Genomic DNA, 24,285 nt, shown 5'->3' on the forward strand with positions numbered 1-24,285 from the left:
CTGAGCATGCTCCATTTAGCTTTAGGAACTGATAGTCAGTCCATAACACTTAGGTGAAAACTCCGGAAATTACAGTAGTCTTTAAACCTGAGTAAAGCATGAAGTTCTCATATTTCCTTATGATTGAGTTATTTTTTACAAAAAAGAAATTAGAATGTATTTTAAAAAACCTCTTAAGGTATAGTTTTAGGGCAAGTAGATCAAATTGTTTTACTATATGAATTTAAGGCAAATCTAAAAAGATCTGTTGTAGGACTGCTGAGTTACAAAACTGATTTGCTTAAAGGAAATAACAAGAGGTCCTACAGTCTCAATTCTGTATCATAAATCTGGATTAAAAAGCCTTTCCGAACAGCAACATGAATTTGGTGATGTGCTCATTTAATGATCACAATTTTTAATCTTTGTAAATGTCCACACTCATCATTAAAACTCAACAGTAATGAATGGTGTAATAACAAGAAAAGTTAAATAAAAGCCAAAGGGCAGCCATTGAAAATGTAGAACTTGACATAATCCTTTTAAGTATTTAATCATAAATGTAGATCATGTTCCTTAAAAAAAAAAGGATATAATTACAAGTAAGTTGTAAGCGCATTTTAATACGCTCAGTTTATTATATGCCAGGTTAAGAATGTCCTGCTTATTAGCAGCATAATTCAATATTTTACTCTAAATAGCTATAAATCTTATTCACAATTCTAATGAATTACCTCCTTTCACTCTTGGAAATAGGTTTGGTATTGTGTTGGAAATAGGATGTCTGATACCCAGTAAGTCTTACTGATGATATTCTATGGCACACAGAGACAGTCCTGTAAAGAGAGAGAGAGAGAGAGAGAGAGAGAGAGAGAGAGTGTGTGTGTGTGTGTGTGTGTGTGTGTGTGTGTGTGTGTGAGAGAGAGAGAGCGAGAGCGAGAGATTTCTACTCTTCAATAAATCTTTATAATTTTTTACACTTTTTAGCAAACACACAAAACCTTCTCTCTCAACTTCCTCAAACCTTATGAGTTTGGCAAATGTATATTAACCCTCTGAAGTTCAAATAATCACAGGGATATAAGATGTTCTGAATAACTTGAAAGCAAAAAAATGGTTGACTGTTAGTTTCAGAACAAAATTATTGTTATTCTGTAATACACAAAAAATAACTATCCCAAACTTTAATTTGCACTGTTCAGATGAAGATGATGGAACTTCATTAATATGGCTATGGGGATAGGAAGGGAGGACAAGAAAAGACCCATTAGGTATGTGGATTGAATGTTGGTTGCCAGGTTATTGCGAGCCATCTAACTCATGACCCTGACTGGCACTGGCTAAACTTTGGAACATATCCAGGACACCTGCTAGCTGGAGGACCAAACTTACAATCCAGAGGTTAACACAAAACATGGGTGGCCTTGATGAGAAATTAAGTCTCCCCACCAGAGCTGGAATGGGTTCTGGGATGCTATCAGACACTATTCCTAGAAACTGTTTGGGGGCTCCATTTCATTTCAGCCTCTGGCTGGTGTAAATGTCTAGCTACTGGAAAAGGGGAATGAGCATTCTTCTTTGTTCTCCTTTCCCTCTGCAGAGCATCATCCTAGGACCAATGTAGGACTTGGGACAGGGACAGGGAGGGAAGGGATTTCTGTGTTTCTATGGCCCTGAACAGCTTCTGCTTTGTGTCTTCCTCACCTATGACTAGTTCTGTCTGCCTCTGCTGCCCCTCAGAGCTTCTCCAAACAGCAGCAGCTGCATAAAATTGGCATGATTTATCTCCGTTTCACTGCTCAGTGCATGTATTTTTAATAGCACTCTGGAATCTATATCAATGTGATGCATTCTATCATTAATATATTCCACTGTTAAATTCCTCAAATTCTTTAAGAATACATTTAATCTCTTGTTTAGCAGATATATTTTATCATCTGAATTTGCAGACTGCTTTTCAACCTAAGAATGTGGGACTTTATTTTCTTTTATTCCAAGGTCTACTGTATGGTATCTGTCCTTTCCAGATATGCCAGTGTAGCTTTGCTGGATAGGTTTGCTTTGTGAAACTATCTTAGTTTTTAATTTTAACATTGAGCGGATACTACTCTGAGTATACGAGATTATTTTGCACTCAGCTGCAATATTTTTTATTTTGAAATGCAGATTTTTGTTTACTTATTTCAAGTGTCACAAACAAGTCTGTTGTAGTTCTTTCTGCATCATTATCTAGGACCTTTGTTCTCCAGTTGTATGTTCATTGGTATATTTTATGCCTGTATTTATTTGTAAATTGTGCTGGGAGTGACACACTTGCAACCAAGAGAAACACCAGTAAGAGCCTGATCATTATTTCCTGCCCTCAGACACCTGACCTGGGTCAAGGTTGCAAAAATATAATTCCCATGTCACACAACAGAGGTCAGTTTATGTTGATTTTAGTGGCTTCTGTTCCAAATGTCATCTTTAATCTCTTTCCACAGCTGGACTCAACCCCACGAGGATCAGAGTCAATTTATCTAACAGCCACGGCCACTGCTGAAGGGGGAAGAGAGGTGGGAAACTGCCTCACTAGAGTCCCTCACTCCACATAATGATCTTGGGTTACTCTCAGTTTCAATGGAAGTCACAGGAAAGCTATTATGGGAGCAGTCAGATCTTGACCTTGCCTTAAGCAACAGGAAAGAGAGAGAGGCTGAGCAAAAGCAGCAGCCAGTGCTGTAGCCCTATTGTAGAGCATTATCACCTAGAATAGAGTGAGGAGCAGGGGGTAAGTTCATTCACTCACTGGTCCACATGGCACATATCACTTGCATTTGCTCTGCCATGGCAGCAGCGCTTCACCATTTTGTGATCCAGTAAAATGTAAACATAAAAATCCATGCTAAATGAAGATTCAGGAGGTACTGAAACAAGGGGTAGCAAGGTAATACTGTATTTGTTCTCCCCAAGAAAAATATACAATTTTAAACTATTATACATTAATATTATTACAAAATATATCAGTTTATTTCAGTTAATTAAAAAATAAAATCAATAAATACAATAAAGGACAAGTGACCACATAAAAAATTAAAAATATATACTTCATTAAACATTTGCTTCAGTGTATTCAATTGGTTAATTTAACAGGTTTCTGAAAAAATACTTTAGCTTGTACTGTAACGAGTGTTCAAATGAATACTATCATTAAAATACCGATTGACGATGCACTCAAAAATTAATATGAAAAACTTTAGAGGGGGTTTACCACAAAACTACAAAAGCTGTTTTAATATTATTAGTAATCCCTGTATCTGAAGTCTTTATTAATAAGCAAAATCACAGCAGTTGAAGTTGTGGACACAGTTAGCTATACTGCTGGAATTCTTGATGTTTGTCTGACAAATCATTTTATATTAAGATACTAATTGCTACAACAACTCAAAGAAAATGTTAATAAGCAGCTGGTAGCTGGCCATTTTCAAAAGCTTCTACAACTACTCTAAATTCACCAGACTTTGGGGGAGTAAATATGGCAAAGAATCCATAATATAAGTTCTGCTAGCAGTAGCATGATGTTAAAATATTAAAAAAAAAAAACCCAACCTTATCAGGGTTTACAGTGAATACTGAATTAAGCCATTTGCACAAGTGCATCTGTCTAACTGAGGAAGCTCTCCTTAGGCTCAAGTGACAGTTGTTTTGGACCTCGAAGGATAAAGTAGTCTATCTCCAGTGCCGCAGGTGCATGTGTATGATTTATACAATATTTTTGTCTGTTGTCTGTAGTACATATATTTGTTATGGAACATGTTGGAGCTTTCATGCTACATCTCTGGGAACTAGTTCAGAGGTGATTCTCAACACAGAACTAGCTATGGCAGTGGCTCTCAAACTTTTTTTTACTGGTGACCCCTTTCACATAGCAAGCCTCTGAGTGTGATCCCCCTAATAAATTAAAAACACTTTTTAATATATTTAACACCATTATAAATGCTGGAGGCAAAGCAGCGTTTGGGGTGGAGGTTGACAGCTTGCCACCCCCTATGTAATAATCTCACGACCCCCTGAGGGGTCCCAACCCCCAGTTTGAGAACCCCTGAGCTATGGTTTCATTCCCTGGAGCAGCATGAAATGTGTATTTGGGTTCACACATTTTTGATGAACCTAAACTGGTTAGTCCCAGTTGTTTCTCCTGAGGTTTGCTTGAAGTTTTGGTTTCCTAGCAAATCTTGAGCCAACCCCAATAAAACACATAAAAATGTTTTACCCCACTACTCTCTCCTTACACCCAAATAGTCTCCAGTAAGGCCTCCTGACTTTAAGCCAGAGGTGGGCAAACTACGGCCCGTGGGCCGGATCCGGCCCCTCAGGGCTTTGGATCCGGCCCGCGGAATTGCCCCCCATGGTGCTGTGGGCCCCATGCTGCTCTCAGAAGCGGCTGGCACCACGTCCCTGTGCCCCCGCCCCCCCCGGGCGGGGGGGAAAGGGCTCCATGTGTTACCCTTGCCTCCAGGCACCGCCCCCCGCAGCTCCCATTGGCCGGGAACGGGGAACCGTGGCCAATAGAAGCTTCGGGGGAGGTACCTGGAAGCGCAGCAAGGGCAGCGCACGTGGAGCCCTCCACCCCTCTTTCCCTAGGGGCCGCAGCGCTTCCTGGAGCGGTGCAGTGTGGACCAGGGCAGGCATGCAAGGAGCCTGCCCTGGCACGCGCCGCTGCCACCCCGGAGCCGCTTTAGGTAAGCGGTGCCAGCCCGGAGCTCGAACCCCACCTGCACTCTGCCCCCCAACTCTCTGCCTGCACCTCACACCCCTCCTATACCCCAACCCCCTGAACCCCCCATACACCCCGCATCCCTCCTGCACCCCAACCCCCTGCCCTGAGCTCCCTCATACATCCCGCACCCCTCCTCTGCCCCAATCCCTTGCCTTGAGCCCCTTCCTGCACCCCGCACTCCCTCCCACACCCCAACCCCCTGCCCTGCATACAGTTTCCCCACACAGATGTGGCCCTCAGCCCAAAAAGTTTGCCCAACCCTGCCTTAAGCTGTCTTCTGGAATGAAGGCGGGGACTGCAAACCTCCCACTGAACCTTCAAAGATGGCCAACTGCCCCACTCTAGGTTTTTGGTAGCCATATAGTAAGCCTGTCCCATGTACAGATCCAAATAAAATATTGATAGGGGAATGCAAGGGGTGCCCAACTTCCTCATCTCCATTCATTAGCAGTGAGACTAGAAAATACTCCATTTTTGGAGTTCTTTCTTACCACGGGGCATTCTAGGGCGCAACAGCTCCAAAACAAAAAAAGGCATTTAAAACAACAGAAGCACATATAGGGGATCGTTTCCCAATCCTCTGATTGCCGAGTTGGGGTGCACAAGGACATGTGGCTGCCTGAAAGTATATCCTATGAGGATATGTACATACTAGTACATGAGAAAGCATGTTCTAGAGCAGTGGGGTGCGCACGAGAGGATCCTTGGGGGTGCGCGGCAGGAGGAGCGCTTCTTTTTTTTGGCTTCGGCAGTTCGGGTGGGAGTCTGAGCGGCTTTTTTTTTTTTGCGCTTCAGCGCGGCAGGCGATGCGTGCTTAAAAAATTTTTACTGATAGGGGTGCGCGATCAAAAAAGTTTGGAGACCACTGTTCTAGAGGAGGGCAACTGGCCTGAAGGCATTAGAAGAATATTAAGGTGGCAAAAATCAAGCATTCAAAAAGATAGGAAATGGCTAACTTAAGGTTGCACAGGCACTCAAGAAACCAACCCTAATTCTAATACACTAGAACCCTATTTTATTAACTAATTGGGGACTGAGTAGTTCATAAAATCAAACATCTCAAAAGTTGCAGTTGGTAAGGTGCTAAGTATTAGTACAGCGCATAGTTTTCTTCTTATCCTTTCAGCCACTGCAAAGTGATTTCCAATCCACTGAAGGCATTGGGATGTGAAAGGATGTTGTTCTTCACTTACATCGCTGTCATTACTTAATTCCACACACACACACTCGAGAAAAAAGGTTCATATAAGCGATCGTTCATAAGAGACTGGTGTTTGTAAAATTGAGGTGCTACTGTATTTCCTAACTTTTGAGCTTGACTTTGCAAATTTAAGGTTCTTGTAATGCAAGTTTTGTAGGTAATTTCCTAGCTTTCTGAAAAAACAAACCACCTCCAGCCCCAAGAAATTCCATCATGTTCAACTGTTTTCACACCCACACCCCTCTCATAGGTTTTAAATTCCCCACATGCACCTCATGTGATTCCCACCTTTGATTCCTTAAATATAAGATAGGTGGTTCCCTTTAGATACTTGGTATCTTAGTTTTGAGTCAAAAAAGTTTCCTAAAATATGAAGTCTACCTACCTTTGGACTGGGAGTAACATGAATGAAGCAATACGATGCTGCCAGAGGAGAATACCTGGGAGACAACTGGCTCAAGGAATAAAGGGCTCTTCCCTACACTCTCAGTGAATCTAGAAAATCAGTCACCCAGCTGTTTGTCAGAAGTCCAATCTGGTCTCTCCCCACCTCCAATCTGTTGCTTCTCTACTCTGTCTCCCAGTCACCTATCCATCAGCCTATTCCCTATTACCAACAGCAGAGGCAGAATACCATGGTGATGAGTGGCATAAATACTATTGCACTTATAAGTGTAATAGAGTCCTTGTATGGTCTCCAAATAAGCATAATTAAAAGGTTTTATTTTTAAGCAGTGTTTTAGTGTCAAGGACCTCTATATTCTTAAAACATACTGGGAAGGGCTTGGTACCTTTTAAGCATCTTTTCTCAGCTTTCTTTTCAGCCTTTTGGGGGGCGGGGGGGAAATTGCCCTTTTCCCCAAAAAAGGCTGAAAAAGAGACTGTACATAGAAGTAAGCAATCTGATTTCAACAGCATGTATAGTTGGGCCTCCTACTATACATGATTATTAAAATCAAAACACAAAAATAACACTATATATCAGCTATGAAAATAGGGTTAGCTAACAGCAACTTTTAAAACTGAGTTTACACATATCCACAACACTATCCCTGGCAAAATTATTAAATAGAAGCCTTGGGACCAAATCCTGCTTGCCTTACATGAGTAGTCCTACTAAATTCAAAAAAAGTAAGGCAAACAAGATTTGGCCTTAGGTTTAAAAAAAATCACTTAGGTAAATGAAGGCGTAAAAGGAAACAGATACATGATTCTGCCACCTACTTAATGAGAGTGGCAGAATCAAGGGTCATGCAAGAATGAACTGGTACTGAAGAAGAAAGAATGGCACCTAGATAGTAAAATGGCAAAACTGGATTAATTCTACAGACCCACATATGGGACTAAAGTAAGACTCTTTTCTACATAAAACAAACTTGAATATATTTGCACTAAAGAAGAGACAGAATACTAAAAAGCATAAATAATCTGTCAAGCATGCCAAAAACTAAACATGAAATTACTAAGACTTTGAAAGTAGTTCATTAAACATTTTCTAAACCTACTTTGTACAAATATAAGGTAAAAGAGGTGAAACTTAATTACAACTCTGGAGATCTGCTCTTTAACAAGAACCAATATTATTTTGATTAATAGCTGACTTTCTAAATAAATGTTTCAAGTGACATTTTGTTCTTCTAAATCTTGAAAAGTTAAGCAATCTTACGGGCACAACTCACCAGTACTCATGGGACACTACAAGACGTGTATAAATAAGGGTCTAACTAAACTGCAACAAAATGACCATTTTTCACAGGTTGGTTAGGGCATAAATAGCAAATTTTGTGGATGTGTTCATACAGCTGAATATTCCATGCCACCTTTACTTCTGTGCTGCTGCTGGCGGTGCTGCCTTCAGAGCTGGGCGCCCGGCCAGCAGCTGCCATTCTCCAGCCACCCAGTTCTGTAGGCAGCACAGAAGTAAGGGTGGCAATACTACTACCCCCCTGCAATAGACTTGCAACCCCCAGCTGGGGTTGGGTTGGGACCTCCAGTCTGAGAAACTCCGTGTACTTCTACTATAGGATAAAAGTACAGAAAAGACCAGATTTCATTGTCCATTACACGTTTTTCCACAGCACGAATTTGGCAGACCCCTATGTACAAAATATGGAATCATTAAGTGAGTTGTAACTTGTAACTAGAGTTACCCACAGACAGGAGGTATGTCTACACTGCAATTAAAAACCCGCAGCTGTCCCATGCTAGCTGACTCAGGCTCATGGGGCTCGGGCTGCGGGGCTATTTCATTGTTGTGTTGGCCTTCCAGGCTCCAGGATCCTGCGAGGTGGGGGTGTCTCAGAGCTCGGGCTGCAGCAAGCCCAGATGTCTACATTGCTCTTAAACAGCCCTGCAGCCTGAGCCACAGGAGCGTGAGTCAGCAGACACGGGATAGCCACAGGTGACTAATTGAAGTGTAGACATACCCTGTGAGACCAATTAATAAAACATGAGCGAAATCTTCAGATACCAGTGAACTAATATGAGTTATGACAGATTACCAATGGTGTAACAGCGCAGAACTCTGCCCATGATTTCTGCTTAACTTTGTTATTTGTGCTTTGGTAATCTAGCACTGAAGGTATGTGAAAATGCATACAATTCTTGGACAAAGTATCAGAGTACAGTGGCATGAAAGAAAGACTGTACAAGAATACATCACTCTGAATTTCTTTGCTTTTGTGAAATTTAACAATATTTTATTTTTTAAAGAAAAAATTGTATGGGGGAGGTAGAATGAGTAGCAATTTTCATTTTAACTGTGTTAGAGACACTTATTCAAGAAATAATTTATAGAATTTTAATATTTTACTGAGGTTATAACGATAGCACCTTTGAATGGATTAGACTGGAATAAAATGCCTACAACAGTTCCTAACCTACGAATCACCGACACAACAAAGCAACACCTCTGAATCTGTTATATCAATGCATATATGAATCCTTTATCACCATAAAATATTATATTAACAAGCTGCAAATGTATTCACATTTTGTTTGGAAGAAGTTTATTTCTGTTCGTTCACCAAAAATATACAGTTACTATTGTTAGGGTGAACAACAGAGAAAGCTACTAAATAAATTTACCAAAAGCAGCAAATATAATCAGCACACATAGAGAAGCTATATTCAAAGGATAGCAATGATCTAACAGTTTTAAAAAAAAAAAAAAAAAAGGGGCAAGAAAATTCCAGAGTTAAAAGTTTCTACTCTTTCCCTTAGGCCAGACTGTAGCATCCTGGTGAGTCTTCACTTATGGAACTACTCACATGAGTAAGTTCTCAACAACGTGAGTAAGAGCTCCACAATCTGGACCCCATATAATATTCCCTTTTGGTGCTCATGTGGGAGAGGTTTTGAGGCCAATGTATAATATGTGCTGTAAATATTTAATCCAAGTAGGAAAAATGCAACTTTATCAAATGTTTTCACTGTGTTTCACTTCCTAACAGTGTGCACCCACTAAAACTGTGAAGAAAAATATATAAATTGATTAGAAATGTTTAATAAAATAGTGTAAAAACACATTCTTATCACTGTTAGTGCTTTAGGTTTGTCTGGGGTTTTGTTTGTTTGGGTTTTTTTTTTAAAATACTGGAAACAGAATAAGTGAATTAAGATGGGACAAAAAATTCTTACCTTTTTCTTCATCTATTCTGAAAATGCCAACACCAGATCCATCTCTGATTGAATACCTAATCTCTCCATCTCTTCCTGCATCCTCATCATAGGCAGTTATTGTCATCACAGATGAACCAATAGGGACATCTTCTTTTACAAAGCCCTTATCCACAAAGCTGGAAAACCGTGGAGGGTGCAAATTTTCATTTACGTCAACTACCTCAACCTCAACATAACAGGTAGAAGATAATGAAATCGGCTTTCCTTTGTCCTTGGCCCGTACAGTCAGGTTATAAACTTGTCTCCTTTCAAAATCCAGTCTTTGTACAATACGTATTGCTCCACTCAATTTATCTACATCAAAGGTTCCATCACCACTATCTAAAAGGCTGTATCGTACTTGACTTGACTGGCCCACATCAGGATCATATGCTTCCAGCCATGTGATAATAGTTCCTTCTGGAAGGTCCTCTCGAATTTTCACATGATAATTCAATGGAATAAATTTAGGAGGATTGTCATTGACGTCTTCTAAAGATACTTTCAAAAGTACACTGGAAAACAACTGAGGTTCTTCATTTGGCTGGTCCCTGGCCTCTATTTTCAGGAAATGCACATGTTGGATTTCATGATCCAAAGCCCCTACAACTTTCACAACACCTGTCGTACTGTTAATAGTGAACATGTCTGTATCTGTAAGAAGAAAATATTTCACTTCCCCATTGGGCCCCAAATCTTTATCTGTGGCTTCAATCTGAATGATTTCACTGTTCAGCTCCTTGTTTTCACTCACTTCAACAAAATAGCTGTCCTGTAAAAACTCTGGTCTGTTATCATTGGCATCCAAAATGTTGATATCTAAAAGATGCCAAGCTGACTTTTGTGGTATTCCCAGATCATACACAGTAATATTCAGAGTGTATTTATCTTTTACTTCTCGATCAAGGGGAGACAAAATCTTTAACATTCCTGTTTCCAAATCCACAGTAAAACTACTATCATTATTACCTCCAGAGATAGCATAAACTAGTTTTCCATTGAAGCCAATGTCAAGATCAGTGGCATTCATAAGTATTATGCTGGAACCCACCGGTAGGCTTTCCTTTACTTCAACACTGCTTGAAAGAGTACTTCTAAACTGAGGTGCATGTAAATTCATAGAGTGAGTATCAAAGAAAGCATCCTCAGCCTCGCCATGATTGTGTGGCTTATTTGCCTGCAGTAGTTTCTCTGCCAGCATTTTGGCTACACCAGTCTCTTCACATTGCAAGTTTACTGGTTTACGACTGGCAGCTACCGTTATGTTGATATATAATGGTACTGCAAAGTTCTCACCATCTGTAGCTGTAATTCTCAGACTATGAAAAGATACTTTAGCACCTAAACCATCTATTAGAGATTGCTTCAGGGAAAGCACCCCAGAGTTTGGATTTAAGATAAATAAATCTAATTCATTTCCAGATTCAATCTGGTATCTCACCAACTGGAGCTCATCAGCATCAATAGCAGATACAGTAGTAATTTGTTCCCCAACACCAAGATCCCTAGGGATTGTTCCCTCACAATTTATTTTTTCAAACAGCGGTGTGTTATCATTCAAATTATTTAAAATAATAGTAACAGGAACTTCAACTTCTCGACGATATGGTATGCCCCAATCAGATGCTCGAATCCTTAAATTGTAAACCCTTGGCATCAACTCATAATCCATGTCTTCCGTGGTACTGATAATACCATTGAAATGGTTAATCACAAATGGTAAAGGATACAAGTTTGCAATGCTATATGTCACATAACCATTCTCACCCTCATCAAGATCTTTTGCACTCACACTCATGACACTAGTACCAACTGGCACATTCTCATCGAAGGAAGCTTTATATGATGTCTGAGTAAATTCAGGGGGATTACTGTTCATGTCTCTTACTTTAATCAACACTTTTGCAGAGGCTTTTCTGTCACTTGTCATGACTTCAAGTTCAAAATGGGATGAATATTGTGCTTTTATTGGTTCTAAAGTGGTAATAAGACCTGTGTGCGGGTTTAAGTTGAATCTGACTTTGCCTGGTGCATTTTTAAAAATGTATTTTAATTGGGAATAATTAGGCAAAGCTTTTACCATTATCACAGGAGTGTTTGGAGGGGCAAATTCACTTATCTCTGCTCTATACACATCTTTTTCAAATCTGACCGGTCCAGACTTAAACAGTGGGGATGTCACGTGAATAACTTTTACAGAAGAAAACTGTGAAGGATTTCCTTTATCTTTAGCCTGAAGAGTCAGATTATATCCAAAAGGTTGGCTCTCCCAATCAATGTGGCCAACAGCTTTGATTTTATATTCTTTACCTCCTGGAACAGACCTCACTGTTTTGAACTGTTGAAGTGGGTCACCAGCCACAATACTTAAAGATGCTATTTCTCCATTTGAACCCTGATCACTGTCCTCAACAGTTACAATTGCATATGTTGGATCCTTGTCCAATTCTGAAGGAGCCAAGACAGCAGCTGTAATAACAGGAGCATATTCATTTGCTTGCTCTACGTGAACAGTTAGCCTTGCCATGCTGCTAATACCGCTGCTGCCATACAATTTCATTCCACGATCCACTGCGAGGATTTCCATCTCATAAAGCTTAGTTTCTGCATAGTCGAGTCTTCCAGTTAGAACCACTGCACCACTGGTTGGATGTATAGCAAACATATCTGTTCTTTCTTTAAAACTGTAGTAAAATTCTCCATTGGTTCCAATATCTGCATCTGTTGCACTTACTCTAGCAATGCTGGTCCTTATTGCTGTATTTTCAGGCAAAGAAACACTGTAAGATGTTGGAGAAAACAAGGGTCTTAAGTCATTTGTATCCAGTATCTGCACCCTGACCTGTGTGCGTGCTTCAGCATTAGTATTCTTTTCAACTGCTTTTACAGTCAATATGTAATGGTCTTTCACCTCTCTGTTAAGAATAGCTGTATTTCCTCCCTTGGTCCGTATTCTCAAAAAGCAAAAGTTTCCAAGAATATACTCTTCAGCTTTGAACAAGTTTTCATTGTCACCAGATATAATTTTGTATCTTATATCCCACAGTGGATTTGCAAGGTAAATGCCCATTTTTACTGGCTGCTCAATATAAGTCTTGGCTGCAGAATTTTCATACACCGTGGCATTGTACTGGACTTGTGTAAATTGCACTAGTGAAGTATGATATGGTCTTTGATTTCCTTCACAGTTTCCAAAATGCTGCACCAGCAGCAACAGCAGCATGGTCAAGGGTCTCCCCATGGTGGCAATTATCAAAACCCCTGAAACAAAATAAAGAATCATTAACTGAGGCTTTGCAAAAATTACTCGTGTCATTATTTTAATTTTGATTAATTATGTGATTTAAAATACAAAAAGGATTTAAAGTCTTACATCTCTAATATGGCTAAAAGTAACATGACTAGATTATGATCTCTCAAAGTTGTCGTATGTTTCAGATACCTTTAAATAGTCTGAAACATACGGCAACTTTATAATAAAAATAATATAATATAATAATAAGATAATAAAAATCTCAAAAATGTAACGATGTAAGTTCATAAATCCGAAAAATAGGGAATACTGCTATACCATGGAAGGATTGATAAATTAAATGCCAAAGTTAATTACACAGTTTTTTACTCCGTCATGAAAGGAACATCTGAAAGCAACTACTAAAGAAGTCAACTAACTTCAGTTTGAATTTTCTTGCAAATATTAAGTTTGTCTATATAAAACTAAATTTAAGACTAAGTAAAAAATTAGGCTAAAGGACTTCCTCATTTAATGTAATCTGAAAATCAATTGGAAAGTATTCATTGAATATAACTAGACCAATAGCTACTCAAAGCTTTGTCATATAGCATATAAATGAATAAAATTCCTCCACATGTAACAAACATCTCTCATTCAAGCCCAAATAAAAAGCAGATAATGATTAGCTGCCACAATTGTTATTAAGGTTATACCATACTAAAAACAGTCTCTGAAATGTCACCATTACAGGCCATGTGTTATTGACTTGTTTTATAAATAAAAAAAATTAGTGGTGTCTGGATAACCCCAGTGCTTCATAATGGATTACCAAGCCTTTCACTTCAGGTTACTGGGTCACATGTGGCACCGGTACAATAGTGACAGAAAGTCATTCTCATGCCTTCTAATTTAGGCTGTTCAATGGCTAATGTCAAAAGATAGTCTCAGTGCAGTTCTTAGAATACGTTAAGAGTGTAATCATTCACTCCTCTGGACTTCCGAGTGCAACCACTCTGTTCTAGGTCTTTTTTAATTATTTTACAAGCTTTCTGGAATAGGAACTGTCTGTATATTGCATCTTGAGCAAGTGGCAGTGCACATTACAAAAAATACTTTCCCAATTAACACTAAATTGGCATCCTCTCAGTGGAGAGGATGAAGATTCAGCATGTGGAGAGAATGAACTACTTTCTTACCCTTAGAGCAGAGGTGGGAAAACTACGGCCCGTGGGCCATATCTGGCCCACGGGACCCTCCTGCCCGGCCCCTGAGCTCCTGGCCCAAGAGGCTAGCCCCCTCCCCTGCAGCCTCAGCTCACTGCGCCGCCGGTGCAATGCTCTGGGTGGTGGGGCTACGAGCTCCTGGGGCAGCGCAGCTGCAAAGCCCAGCCTGACCCAGTGCACTGTGCTGCACGGTGGTGTGGCTGGCTCCCGCTGGGCAGCACAGCTGCCTATCCTGCTGCTCTGGGCGGCGCGGCTGTAGTGCCGCCAGCCACCGGTGCTCCAGGCAGCGCAGTAAGGGGGCAGGGGAGTTCGGAGGGGTGGTGGTCAGGGGGTGGGGTTGTGGATAGGGGTTAGGGCAATCAGGGGACAGGGAGAAGGGGTGGTTGGATGGGGCATGGGTCCCAGGGGGCAGTCAGGAATGAGAGGAGGGGTTGGATGGGGCAGTGGGGGGCAGTCAGGGGCAGGAGTTCTGAGGTAGTTAGGGGACAGGGAATGGGAGTGGGTGGGGCTGTCAGGGAACATGGGGTGTTGGATGGGGCAGGAGTCCCGGGGGGGGGGGGGAGTGTCGGGGGGGGGGAAGGGGGGGGAAGGAGAGAGGGGGGGGGGGGGGGGCCAACCTGACTGTTTGGGGAGGCACAGCCTCCCCTAACCGGCCCTCCATACAATTTCGGAAACCCGATGTGGCCCTCAGGCCAAAAAGTTCGCCCGCCCCTGCCTTAAAGCTATCCCCGTCAGAATAAAGTTGAAGCAAATAAATGTTATGTAGGGAGAAAGGGGGACTGGCCCAAAAAATTTGGGGAGGCCATTAAAATTACCTTTCTTAAAGGACCTCTCCAAACTTTTTTTGACATGCCCCATATTTAACTGACATAGGCAGAATCTTCAAGTCACCATTAGCTTTCTTTTCTTCAGCAGCGGGAGAGCCCAACTGCTTGCATACGTGTCGATGCATAGTTGCCAACATTTCAATACAGGACAAACTGTGATGAGAGGGAAGCACTTTGAGGACCTCACAACTACCATAGCATCACCTTTCATTATGAGTGTTTGCCCTCAGACCACTATGATGGTCATCCTGAAGGTCTTTCTGAACTCAGTAATGGTATTCAATACCCAAATATCAATAGATGTAAGGAATCGACTCTACCGCCTGCAGCAGGACCAGAGAGTGTTCCCCGTCCTAATAGATTCAAAGTTGACCACAGTGATCTGCACATTCATGGCCTTCATGCTTCATCACTGTAATGCATTGTACCTAGGAATATGAAACTTACTCCCAATAGATGTCAGAATCACCACAAAACTCAAAGCTGTCAGATCAAAATGTTAAAACCCTCTTCTTTGACATCTCCATCCTACAGTAATAATTGCTAGCAAAATATAGTTCTTCTGACAGGAGACGAAATGGACAGAGATCCTTGTGTGGTTAATTTAGATTTTACAAAAGGTATTCAGATGCTACAATGCTGAGTATGGCAAAAGAACTGCAACAGTTAGTTTGGAGAGGTTTGCAGTAGACCGCACTCCAGATAACCTGAGGCTCTGGGGGTTCCATTTTCTTCCTCCAAAAATATAAGCTATTACATAGGACATCTGCCAAGAAAACACCAAAAAAAAAAAATATGGAAACATATAAATTAAACAAAATTCACTAACCCAAACATTTTAAATCTTTTCTTTTTTTTTAATCCTTTATTTTCTTTATCCCATTCTTCTCTCCTATGTTTGATTATTCTCTCTCGTTTGGTATTCTCTTAATTCATTTCCTACCATACTTGATCTTTCCTATTTTCACCCATTCTCCAGTGTCACACTGACTCTTCACTGTGCTCTTCCATTATTCTTCTTCCTGTGATCCTCCCCTCCTCCTGAATTCTATTATCTCTCTCTTCTCCCTCTCCTTCCATCACTTGCTTCTAGCGTGGCTTCAGCCCCCTTCTGTTGTCTCTTTCCAAAGTCCTTCCCATTGTGCCTTCTTTTTCCATCTCCCCTCACAAGGATTCACCCTCCTCTAGTTCCCACTCCCTCAAGCAGGCTTCTGAAACAGGACAAGTGGGCCAAACCCCCATTACCTCTTTCCCCTACACACTGATAAGCACCTGACCTAGCTCAATAACTAAGTTGGTCCATCTCATGGCTAGATGTCACAATGACAACTCAGAGAGAGAGCTCATTCAGGCAGCCAGATAATGGCTCACCCACAACTACAAATCAATTAGTCCAAAGTCCCTGAAAACTGTGGGACTTAAGGCTTGGACCATGAAGCCTGTGGTCATATGAAGCCAGAGGGAAGGGTTGATAACCTGACCAGTAATTGTTTGGAGAAAAAAAAAAATCACTGTGATAATCTTTCAAACCAAGTAATTAGTTTACACAAGCAACATTATTTCCCTAACTAAAAAAGGCTACAACCTTTTAAAAATTAAATCTAAGGTTAGAGTTGGTACTTAAATTATCTTAAAATTGGGGTGGGAGGTATGATTTTGTGGGCCTCAAATGACATCTTTGTCAGGAAGCTTGCACACTTTACCTGGGCTATCACCTGTTGTGTGAATAGAGACTTGGATCCCCAGGACTTTATAAGCAATAAATTCACTTAACAAGATAAATAAATGAACAGTTTCACCCTTAAATTACTCCAATAAATATATGGATATGTCAATAGTTCTAAAACTCACGGCAATTTAAGAGGCCATTAAATTGTGCTAAAGGGCATGTTATAAAATGACTCAGACATTTTTTTTAAATGCAATCAACAAGAGGCTAATCAGAAACATCTCACAAAAGTGCTTTGACTATACAAGGATCTCAACTGTATCTCTGCTTTTGCAAGCAGAGGGAACTTTGCTAGAGCAGACACTGCTTTCAGTGGCACCGAAATATAGGAAGGGTTGTCATCTCCACAGCGGTGGACCACTCGCCGAAGCTGTTCACGTTGCACTTTTCATGGGTATAGACAGGAGTGGAAGAGCTGTCCTAATTAGTTATACACGTGCCTTATCCATCTCTCTAAGGTATTTATGGAGCGCTGATCATCTTAGTATCTAAGCAGAGCTGAGGCTTGATGCTTAGAGGAGGCAATAACTTTGGCAGAAGCCAGGGTCAAGCACATAACAGCAGTACAGAGGGGCACACCATGCATGCATGGCACTAATAATCCCCTGCCTCTGTATCAAAGAACCCTCCATGACCTCCCTAAACTTTCCCATACACAGGATGATTTGATGGAAACTCCACGAACTCACCCTTAGGGAATTTCTTGTGCCCTCCTGTTACCCTCCTGTGGCTATTTTCACATTAAGGCATGATTTGGCGAATTTGTTAAAATTAAAGAGTGAGGAAGGAGTCTGCATCTGAATTTGTCTTTGCATTTAAGATTATATTTTAAATTCCTCCAATTCTAGGGTTATTGTGTTTTTGTTTTTTTTAATTCAAAAGCAAATTTTCAGAAACCACTCTTTGATAGAGCTTACATTATATGACACTATGCAAATTTCCCATCCTCCCTCAATAATATTATGGAATTCTTCTTTTTAGAAAGGTAATCAGACACACCAAACCTGCAAAAAAAATTCAGAAAATGGGCTTGTTTTTGGCTTAACTGACTTGTGAGTTGCTTGTTGGCTAATAGCTTGTTGCTTCTTTTTTTTTTTGGATCGGTCTCAGCAAGAAGGGGTAAGGGGAGGGGCAAGCGGGGCCAAGGGGGGGGGGGTAGAGTTAGGGGTACACAGAGGACCCACCACAGTCCCAGACTGCACGCCAGGGGGAACTAGTCACAGAGTGTTGGGGTTCTTAGGGATTGGCTTGTTTTTGCCTTGTTTTGAAATGAAATTAGCTTGATTTTTAGCTTATTGTGAAAGTTGGGGTGCTTATTTACCTCGTGAAAGTTGGCAACTGTGTGTTTCCATTACTAATAACACTGCTTACTTTTGACACTCCTGCCAACCTTAAACTTACCAGCAGCTGTTAATATGGTACCAAAATTTGAAAGATCATATTCCTTTCATAAAGAACAATGCATTCATCTGTAAACAGACTCCACTTTTATCTGGTCCTCACATCTCACTTTGACTGAAAAAGTGAATCTTGAATTTATGAAAATACATTAAACTTTTCAGAAGTCTGAGTTGAATAGATGTAAATACTATTAGCATTCTAACTACTCCATCATTATTATGTGACATCTAACAATACTGTATTATACTTTTAAGCAGTTATTGCTTATTTTCCGTAGGAACTTCAAATACAGAATCTGTCACTTCTAAACAGTACACAAATATTTAAATCATGATTGCCTGGCTGTCAGTAAGGAATCTAGCCCTGAACAGCAGCTTAGACAAATTGCTGATTTAAAACCTGGAACAAGAGACGTCCATCAGTTACACAGAATAATAACCCACTTAGATAAAATTACTAATTGACATTTCTGTACCTCAAAACATGAAGTTTTAAATGTGGGATTTTCAGTTTGTGATATAATTTAGACAGATATTGGAAATTTTAAATAATAGATCTCAGATTATCTGAAGACCACTATGTAATACGTCATGATTAAGACCCAAAAATAATGTTAATTCTATAGACAAAAGAATTATGGGGGGGGGGAAGAAATCTAAATGTAAAGATGTCAGGTGATGTAGTAACAATGCTTTATAAAAACACCTGACTGTATTTTATCACCTACAGTTCATTCTTAGTGAACCAAAATGACTACATTCTAGAAACATTTTAGCCAAAGCTACATTTTAAACTCTTAAAATTTTGTTATCTCTGAAATATCACAAGTCTATGATTTTCTATCCATTTTCAAAATATAGCAAAACTGTTTGCTTAACTAAAGTTCATTGCCACATGTTCATAAAAGTACACAGTATACTCCTCTGGAATGCCATAACCAGACATTCTTTGATTTCCTATTGGGAACAAATGATTAATTAATATTCACATTTTTCTTCAACATTTCGGTTTTAAATATATGATGTAATTGTTTTCATAGAGTGGGAGCTTTCTTACATAAAAGGAGACTTCACTGATAAAGATACTGTATCATTTTGAATAAGAAAAAATACTTAGACAATTCAGAATTAGTAAATATTCATGCAGCAATAAAAAGAATGATTTTCTAAAATTAGGCCAAAAGTTAGAGCTAGTATGGTTCCACCACTACCATAGCTGTAAATCACTGAATTAAACTGGGCACCGATTTTTCAAACACATGCAACTTATTACTATTTATATTCTAGTGCCTAGAGACTATAACCAAGCTTGGGGCCCTCTTGTACTAGGCACCACACACTTACACACACTTTAGTAAGAGGCAGTTCCAACACAAAGGAGCTTGGAACTATGGAAGACAAAGGAAGTTTAACTGTCCCCATTTTATATATAGGGAACCAGAAACGACCTGTGCCTGCTGGTAGTGTGGGGCGGGGGGGGAGGAGAGGGGGGTCAGAGTAAGGGAGGCCAGTTTCAGCAGTGTTATGGAGTATACTCAGTACAAACCAAGCAGCAAATCTGGGGGGCACATGACCGCACATGGTGTCCGCCCCCCCCCCCACCCCACAAACCTCTGAGGGGAACTAAGACAGAGAGATATGCCCAAAGTCACACAGAAAGACTGTGAAAGAACCCAGAATTAAAACACAGATTTCCTGAGCCCTAGTCAAATGCCTTAACCACAATACTATCCATCATCTACTCACAAGACTATCCAGTTGAGTTCAATGGGAGTTTTGCATACTCAAGAAATGCCTCTAGTACAGGGGTGGGCAAGGGAGGTCTAGGTTGGACATTAGGAAAAAGTTCCTAACTGTCAGGGTGGTTAAACACTGGAATAAATTGCCTAGGGAGATTGTGGAATCTCCATCTCTGGAGATATTTAAGAGTAGGTTAGATAAATGTCTATCAGGGATGGTCTAGACGGTGTTTGGTCCTGCCGTGCGGGCAGGGGACTGGACTCGATGGCCTCTCGAGGTCCCTTCCAGTCCTAGAATCTATGAATCTATGAACCTGTGCCTCCGGAGCCACATGCAACTCTTCAGAAGTTAATGTGTATCGCCTTGTATAGGCACCGACACCGGGGCTGGAGCTACAGGAGCCAACTTTCTAATGTGCTGGGGGTGCTCACTACTCAACCCCTGGCTCTGCCAGAGGCCCTGCCCCCACTCCACCACTTCCCGCCTCTCTCCTGAGCCTGCCATGCCCTCACTCCTCTCCCCTTCGGTCGTCCATTCCCCCCGCCCCCCCGAGCCTCCTGCATGCCACGAAACAGCTGATCGGGAGGTGCAGGGAGGGAAGGTGCTGATCAGTGGGGCTGCCGGTGGGTGGGAGGCACTGGGAGTGGGGGAGACGGGGGAGAGCTGAGTGGGGGCTGCTGATGTATTACTGTGGCTCTTTGGGAATGTACATTGGTAAATTCTGGCTCCTTCTCAGGCTCAGATTGGCCACCCCTGCTCTAGTACATTCTTCTGCCAATGAAAACTGGACTCTACAGTAGTTTCTTGTGTTTTGTTCTACTGAGATTTTTCCATGAATTTTTAATGAGTGGGAACTAATATGTGTGCATGTATAGACAGATGTAAATATACATGCACACACACACACTTACATCAACAACTTCTTTAATTTATATACTACCTTAACAAGCCAAAACTTTTTTATGCACCAACATCACTAATTAACATCAGAACAGCTCTGGGGAGTAGTATTTGTAAACTTCTGGGATATGAATCTGCAAACACTTTATTCATTCAAAACGTTGCTACTTGAGTAAGAGCTTGCATGACCAGGCCTTTGCTGCAGAGCCTGAAGAGGGAGACAAAGACAATAAGTTTGTAGGCCCTACCAATATAATGACTATTATATTTTCATTTCTCAGCAATTAACCACTAACGGTTTAAAAGCATAGTTGCCTATAGTCCGGAAGTTTCCATATTAGATTGTGACTTTTTAAAAGTGAGTCAAGTTTTAGGTCAAAAACCTGACACTACTTTGCCAGGATGGGTGGGGGAAGGGTTTGAATTCAAAAAATTAACACATGATGAAAGCTTACAGTTGAATTATTTTACTAAAGCCAGAAAGTTATTTGGAAAATGCACATTGTTGGGAAGATTAACATAATAGTTTAAACTTGTGAGTAAACACAAGCCCTATATGCTATAAACATTTTGGTTTATTAAATCCCTGAAATTGATCTATTTCTTAACTACTCTACATAGTACACAAATACTCTGAAACCCACAACAGACAAAAAGAAAATTTAGAATGAAAATTTAGAAGTTTTGCATGAGTAGTGATATTTGCTTGAGTCAAGGTTGAAGAACTGAACCCTCACTCCAGGAAAAGGAGACTTTAATCTCTATTGTATCTCAAACTGCTTACTATGCCAAAACAGCTCTGTAACTTTCTTATATTCATATGTAACAGTGGATTTAATGATACTCTAATGATACTGTATCATTAAAAGACTCTTAATCAGCAATTATTGTTGATGCGTTTCCCAAGGGAAAATTGCAATAAGATACCATATCTCTTGTGCAATATATGTAATGCTTTTTTATTATAATATACAGAAAGCTATCAAATACCCTGAAACTGTTAAGTCTCAATGTAGCAAGTTATTATCTTGAAACTTTTTGTGAACAAACCACTTCATCGAAAGGGGTAACATTTTAATTGCAACTTTGTTTTTTTAAGATTTTTCTTTTAAGTATTGCACTCCTTTCTTCCACAGAAGTGAATGGGAGTTTAGCCACTGACCTTCAATGGAAGCGGAATTGGGCCCTATAAAGCTTTTTTTCAAGTGAAGTTATTAGACCATTGGGACAACTGACACCCATTATTGCTTCTCTTTTACAAATAAAAATCTAAAAAAGCTGAGAAGTGAAGAGACATTACAATAGTAACAGATGACGTTTCAATCAACTAATAGTTAAATATGCACATATAAATACACTATACATAAAGCTCTTAAAGAACACAGTGACTACAAAAAAAATGAATGTAGGTATCCGTCCCATACATTAATATAGTAATTTAAAACTGTGTAAAGCTTATCATAAGTTTAATATTCAAAGATACCAAGGGCAGTATAAAGAACAGGAGTACTTGTGGCACCTTAGGCTTGGTCTACACTTACCCCCCCACGTCGAAGTAAGGTACGCAAATTCAGCTACGTGAATAACGTAGCTGAATTCGACATACCTTACTTCGAACTTACCGCGGTTCAGACGCGGTCCACACGCGGCAGTCAGGCTCCCCGTCGACTCCGCGGTACTCCTCTCGTTGAGCTGGAGTACCGCAGTCGACGGGGATCACTTCCTGGTTCGATTTATCGCGTCCAGACCAGACGCGATAAATCGAACTCGGAACTTCGATCCCCAGCCGCCGAACTAGCGGCTGGGTGTAGACAAGCCCTTAGAGACTAACAAATTTATTAGAGCATAAGCTTTCGTGGGCTACAGTCCACTTCTTCGGATGCAACAAGTACTCCTATTCTTTTTGCGGATACAGACTAACACAGCTGCTACTCTAAAAAGGGCAGTATAATTGCTTAAGAATTTCCCCTAAAAATAAGTGGCATTATTAACATTTCTGATTATTGTGTCAAATTTGTAACTGTAATAAATACATGGTAAGTGAAAACTTACCAAAGGGGGTTTGGTTCTTTGTTTTTATAAAAGTACATTTTTTGTAGTGAAACTTCACAATTTATTATGGTTGCTACACAAAATGTAAACGCCTAAAGAAGAATTTCAGTTAAAGCATTTTAGGAATAGAAACATGGGGGAGGGGACAACGGAGAGGAATCAGGAACCTTGAGTTCTTCTGTGCACGCTTTGCTCTTTAAGTTTCAAAGGAATCCAAGGGACAATCAATGGTAGATAATTTGCAAAAGCGCAAACAAAGAGGAAAATCAGCCGGAGATATTTATTCATTGAGAATCTTCGTGGGCTTACCATGGATATTAAGTTTACAATGGGCCATTAAATGCATAATGCATACAGACAGACACCTTCCCTTCAGGGTACAAAATTATCACCTCCTCTCTTCCTAGGCGTAATTTAATAGAATCCTGCAGAGGAAATTACAGCCAAGTCTCTGAATACTTCTCTGCTCATTTAAACTCGTAATAACAAGACCCTTTTACAAGCATTAAAACGAGAGAAACGGTAGCTTAATAACGAACTGACCAGAAACAGCCACCATGCCACACAAAAATAAGTCTCTAAAGCGTAGCTGGAAGGGGTGAGAATGGGAGAAGATCTTTCACATTTTTCAGCGATAACGTGGCCTGATGGAGCCATGCAGGAAAAAGAGACTCGTGAGCGCAGGTTTAACTCATCAAGGTCTTCTCCCTCCCCCCACACTCCCTGTCCCTGCATCGTGGCTTTGATTTGATTGTGTAGCAAATGAATCCAGGCCAATGACGCCGCGCCAGCCTCTTGTTTCCAAGCTCACTTCTAGGGACTTAGTATTCCACTCACGTCTCCTACCCCCCGCCCCCTAGCCCCCACCATGCTCATCGATCCCGGGGGAGGCAAGAAAGTGAGCGGCTGCTGCAATCAACCTTGCAGGAAGGAGATAGCGCTGGGGGGTTCCTACAGGCACCTTCCCATTCACCGTCCACCCCCTCTTGCCCCCAAACTCCCTGCCCAACTTCGCAGGACAAAGTCCCCTCCCCGGGGCCAGGGGCTGCAGCCTTTGCGGGCTGCGTGCGAGCGGGGCAGTGGGAGCAGAGCCCGCAGACAGCAGCCCGGGATCGGCAGGCTCTGCACTCTGCCGGCTGCGCTCCTTTCCCTCGGGCCCCCAGCCCCAAACTTCTGCCCCACGCCTCAAACTCGCCAGAAAGTTTCCCCAAAGAGGCCGCCAGAGCCAGGCGCGCCCGTCCCTCACCTCTCATTGCCGGCCGGGAGAAGATTTGTGGAGGGGCTTCGTGAGCGCCCAGCGCCGCATGGTGACCAGCGATTCCTCTTTCTCCCCTCGCCTTCTTCTCTCTCTCTCTCCCGTCCCTCTCCCGGGCCGCTGCACTCTGCATTTCTATATTCCTCCGCAGGCCAGGCCTGCCACCACAACCCCCCTCCGGAACTAATTTCCTTGGCATGAAAACCTAAACCACACTTCCAGAGACTCCAGGGCTCCCAACCATCTGGCTCCTAAATTATTATACCCTTCACATCAAAAGATCCACTATCTCTCCTCGATGGCAGGACTCATTTCACTGGTTTTT

At 41.2% G+C, this 24,285-nt stretch overlaps 1 protein-coding gene across 1 annotated transcript in view; it reads right to left on the reverse strand.

The window, feature by feature from the left end:
• Nucleotides 1-24,052, reverse strand: part of FAT1 (FAT atypical cadherin 1) — a 161,911-nt gene extending 137,859 nt beyond the window's left edge. The window contains exons 1-2 of the mRNA XM_024203281.2: nucleotides 23,952-24,052; nucleotides 9,579-12,860 (exon numbers count right to left, since the gene is read on the reverse strand). Coding sequence (XP_024059049.2) covers nucleotides 9,579-12,860; nucleotides 23,952-23,958 — 3,289 coding nt within the window. The 5' untranslated portion in view covers nucleotides 23,959-24,052. The remainder of the gene's footprint in view (nucleotides 1-9,578; nucleotides 12,861-23,951) is intronic.
• Between the last annotated feature and the right edge of the window lie 233 nt (nucleotides 24,053-24,285).

The sequence above is a fragment of the Terrapene carolina genome, unplaced genomic scaffold (genome assembly GCF_002925995.2).
Source record: "Terrapene carolina triunguis isolate 2854851 unplaced genomic scaffold, T_m_triunguis-2.0 Scaffold66, whole genome shotgun sequence".
Lineage (NCBI taxonomy): Eukaryota > Metazoa > Chordata > Testudines > Emydidae > Terrapene > Terrapene triunguis.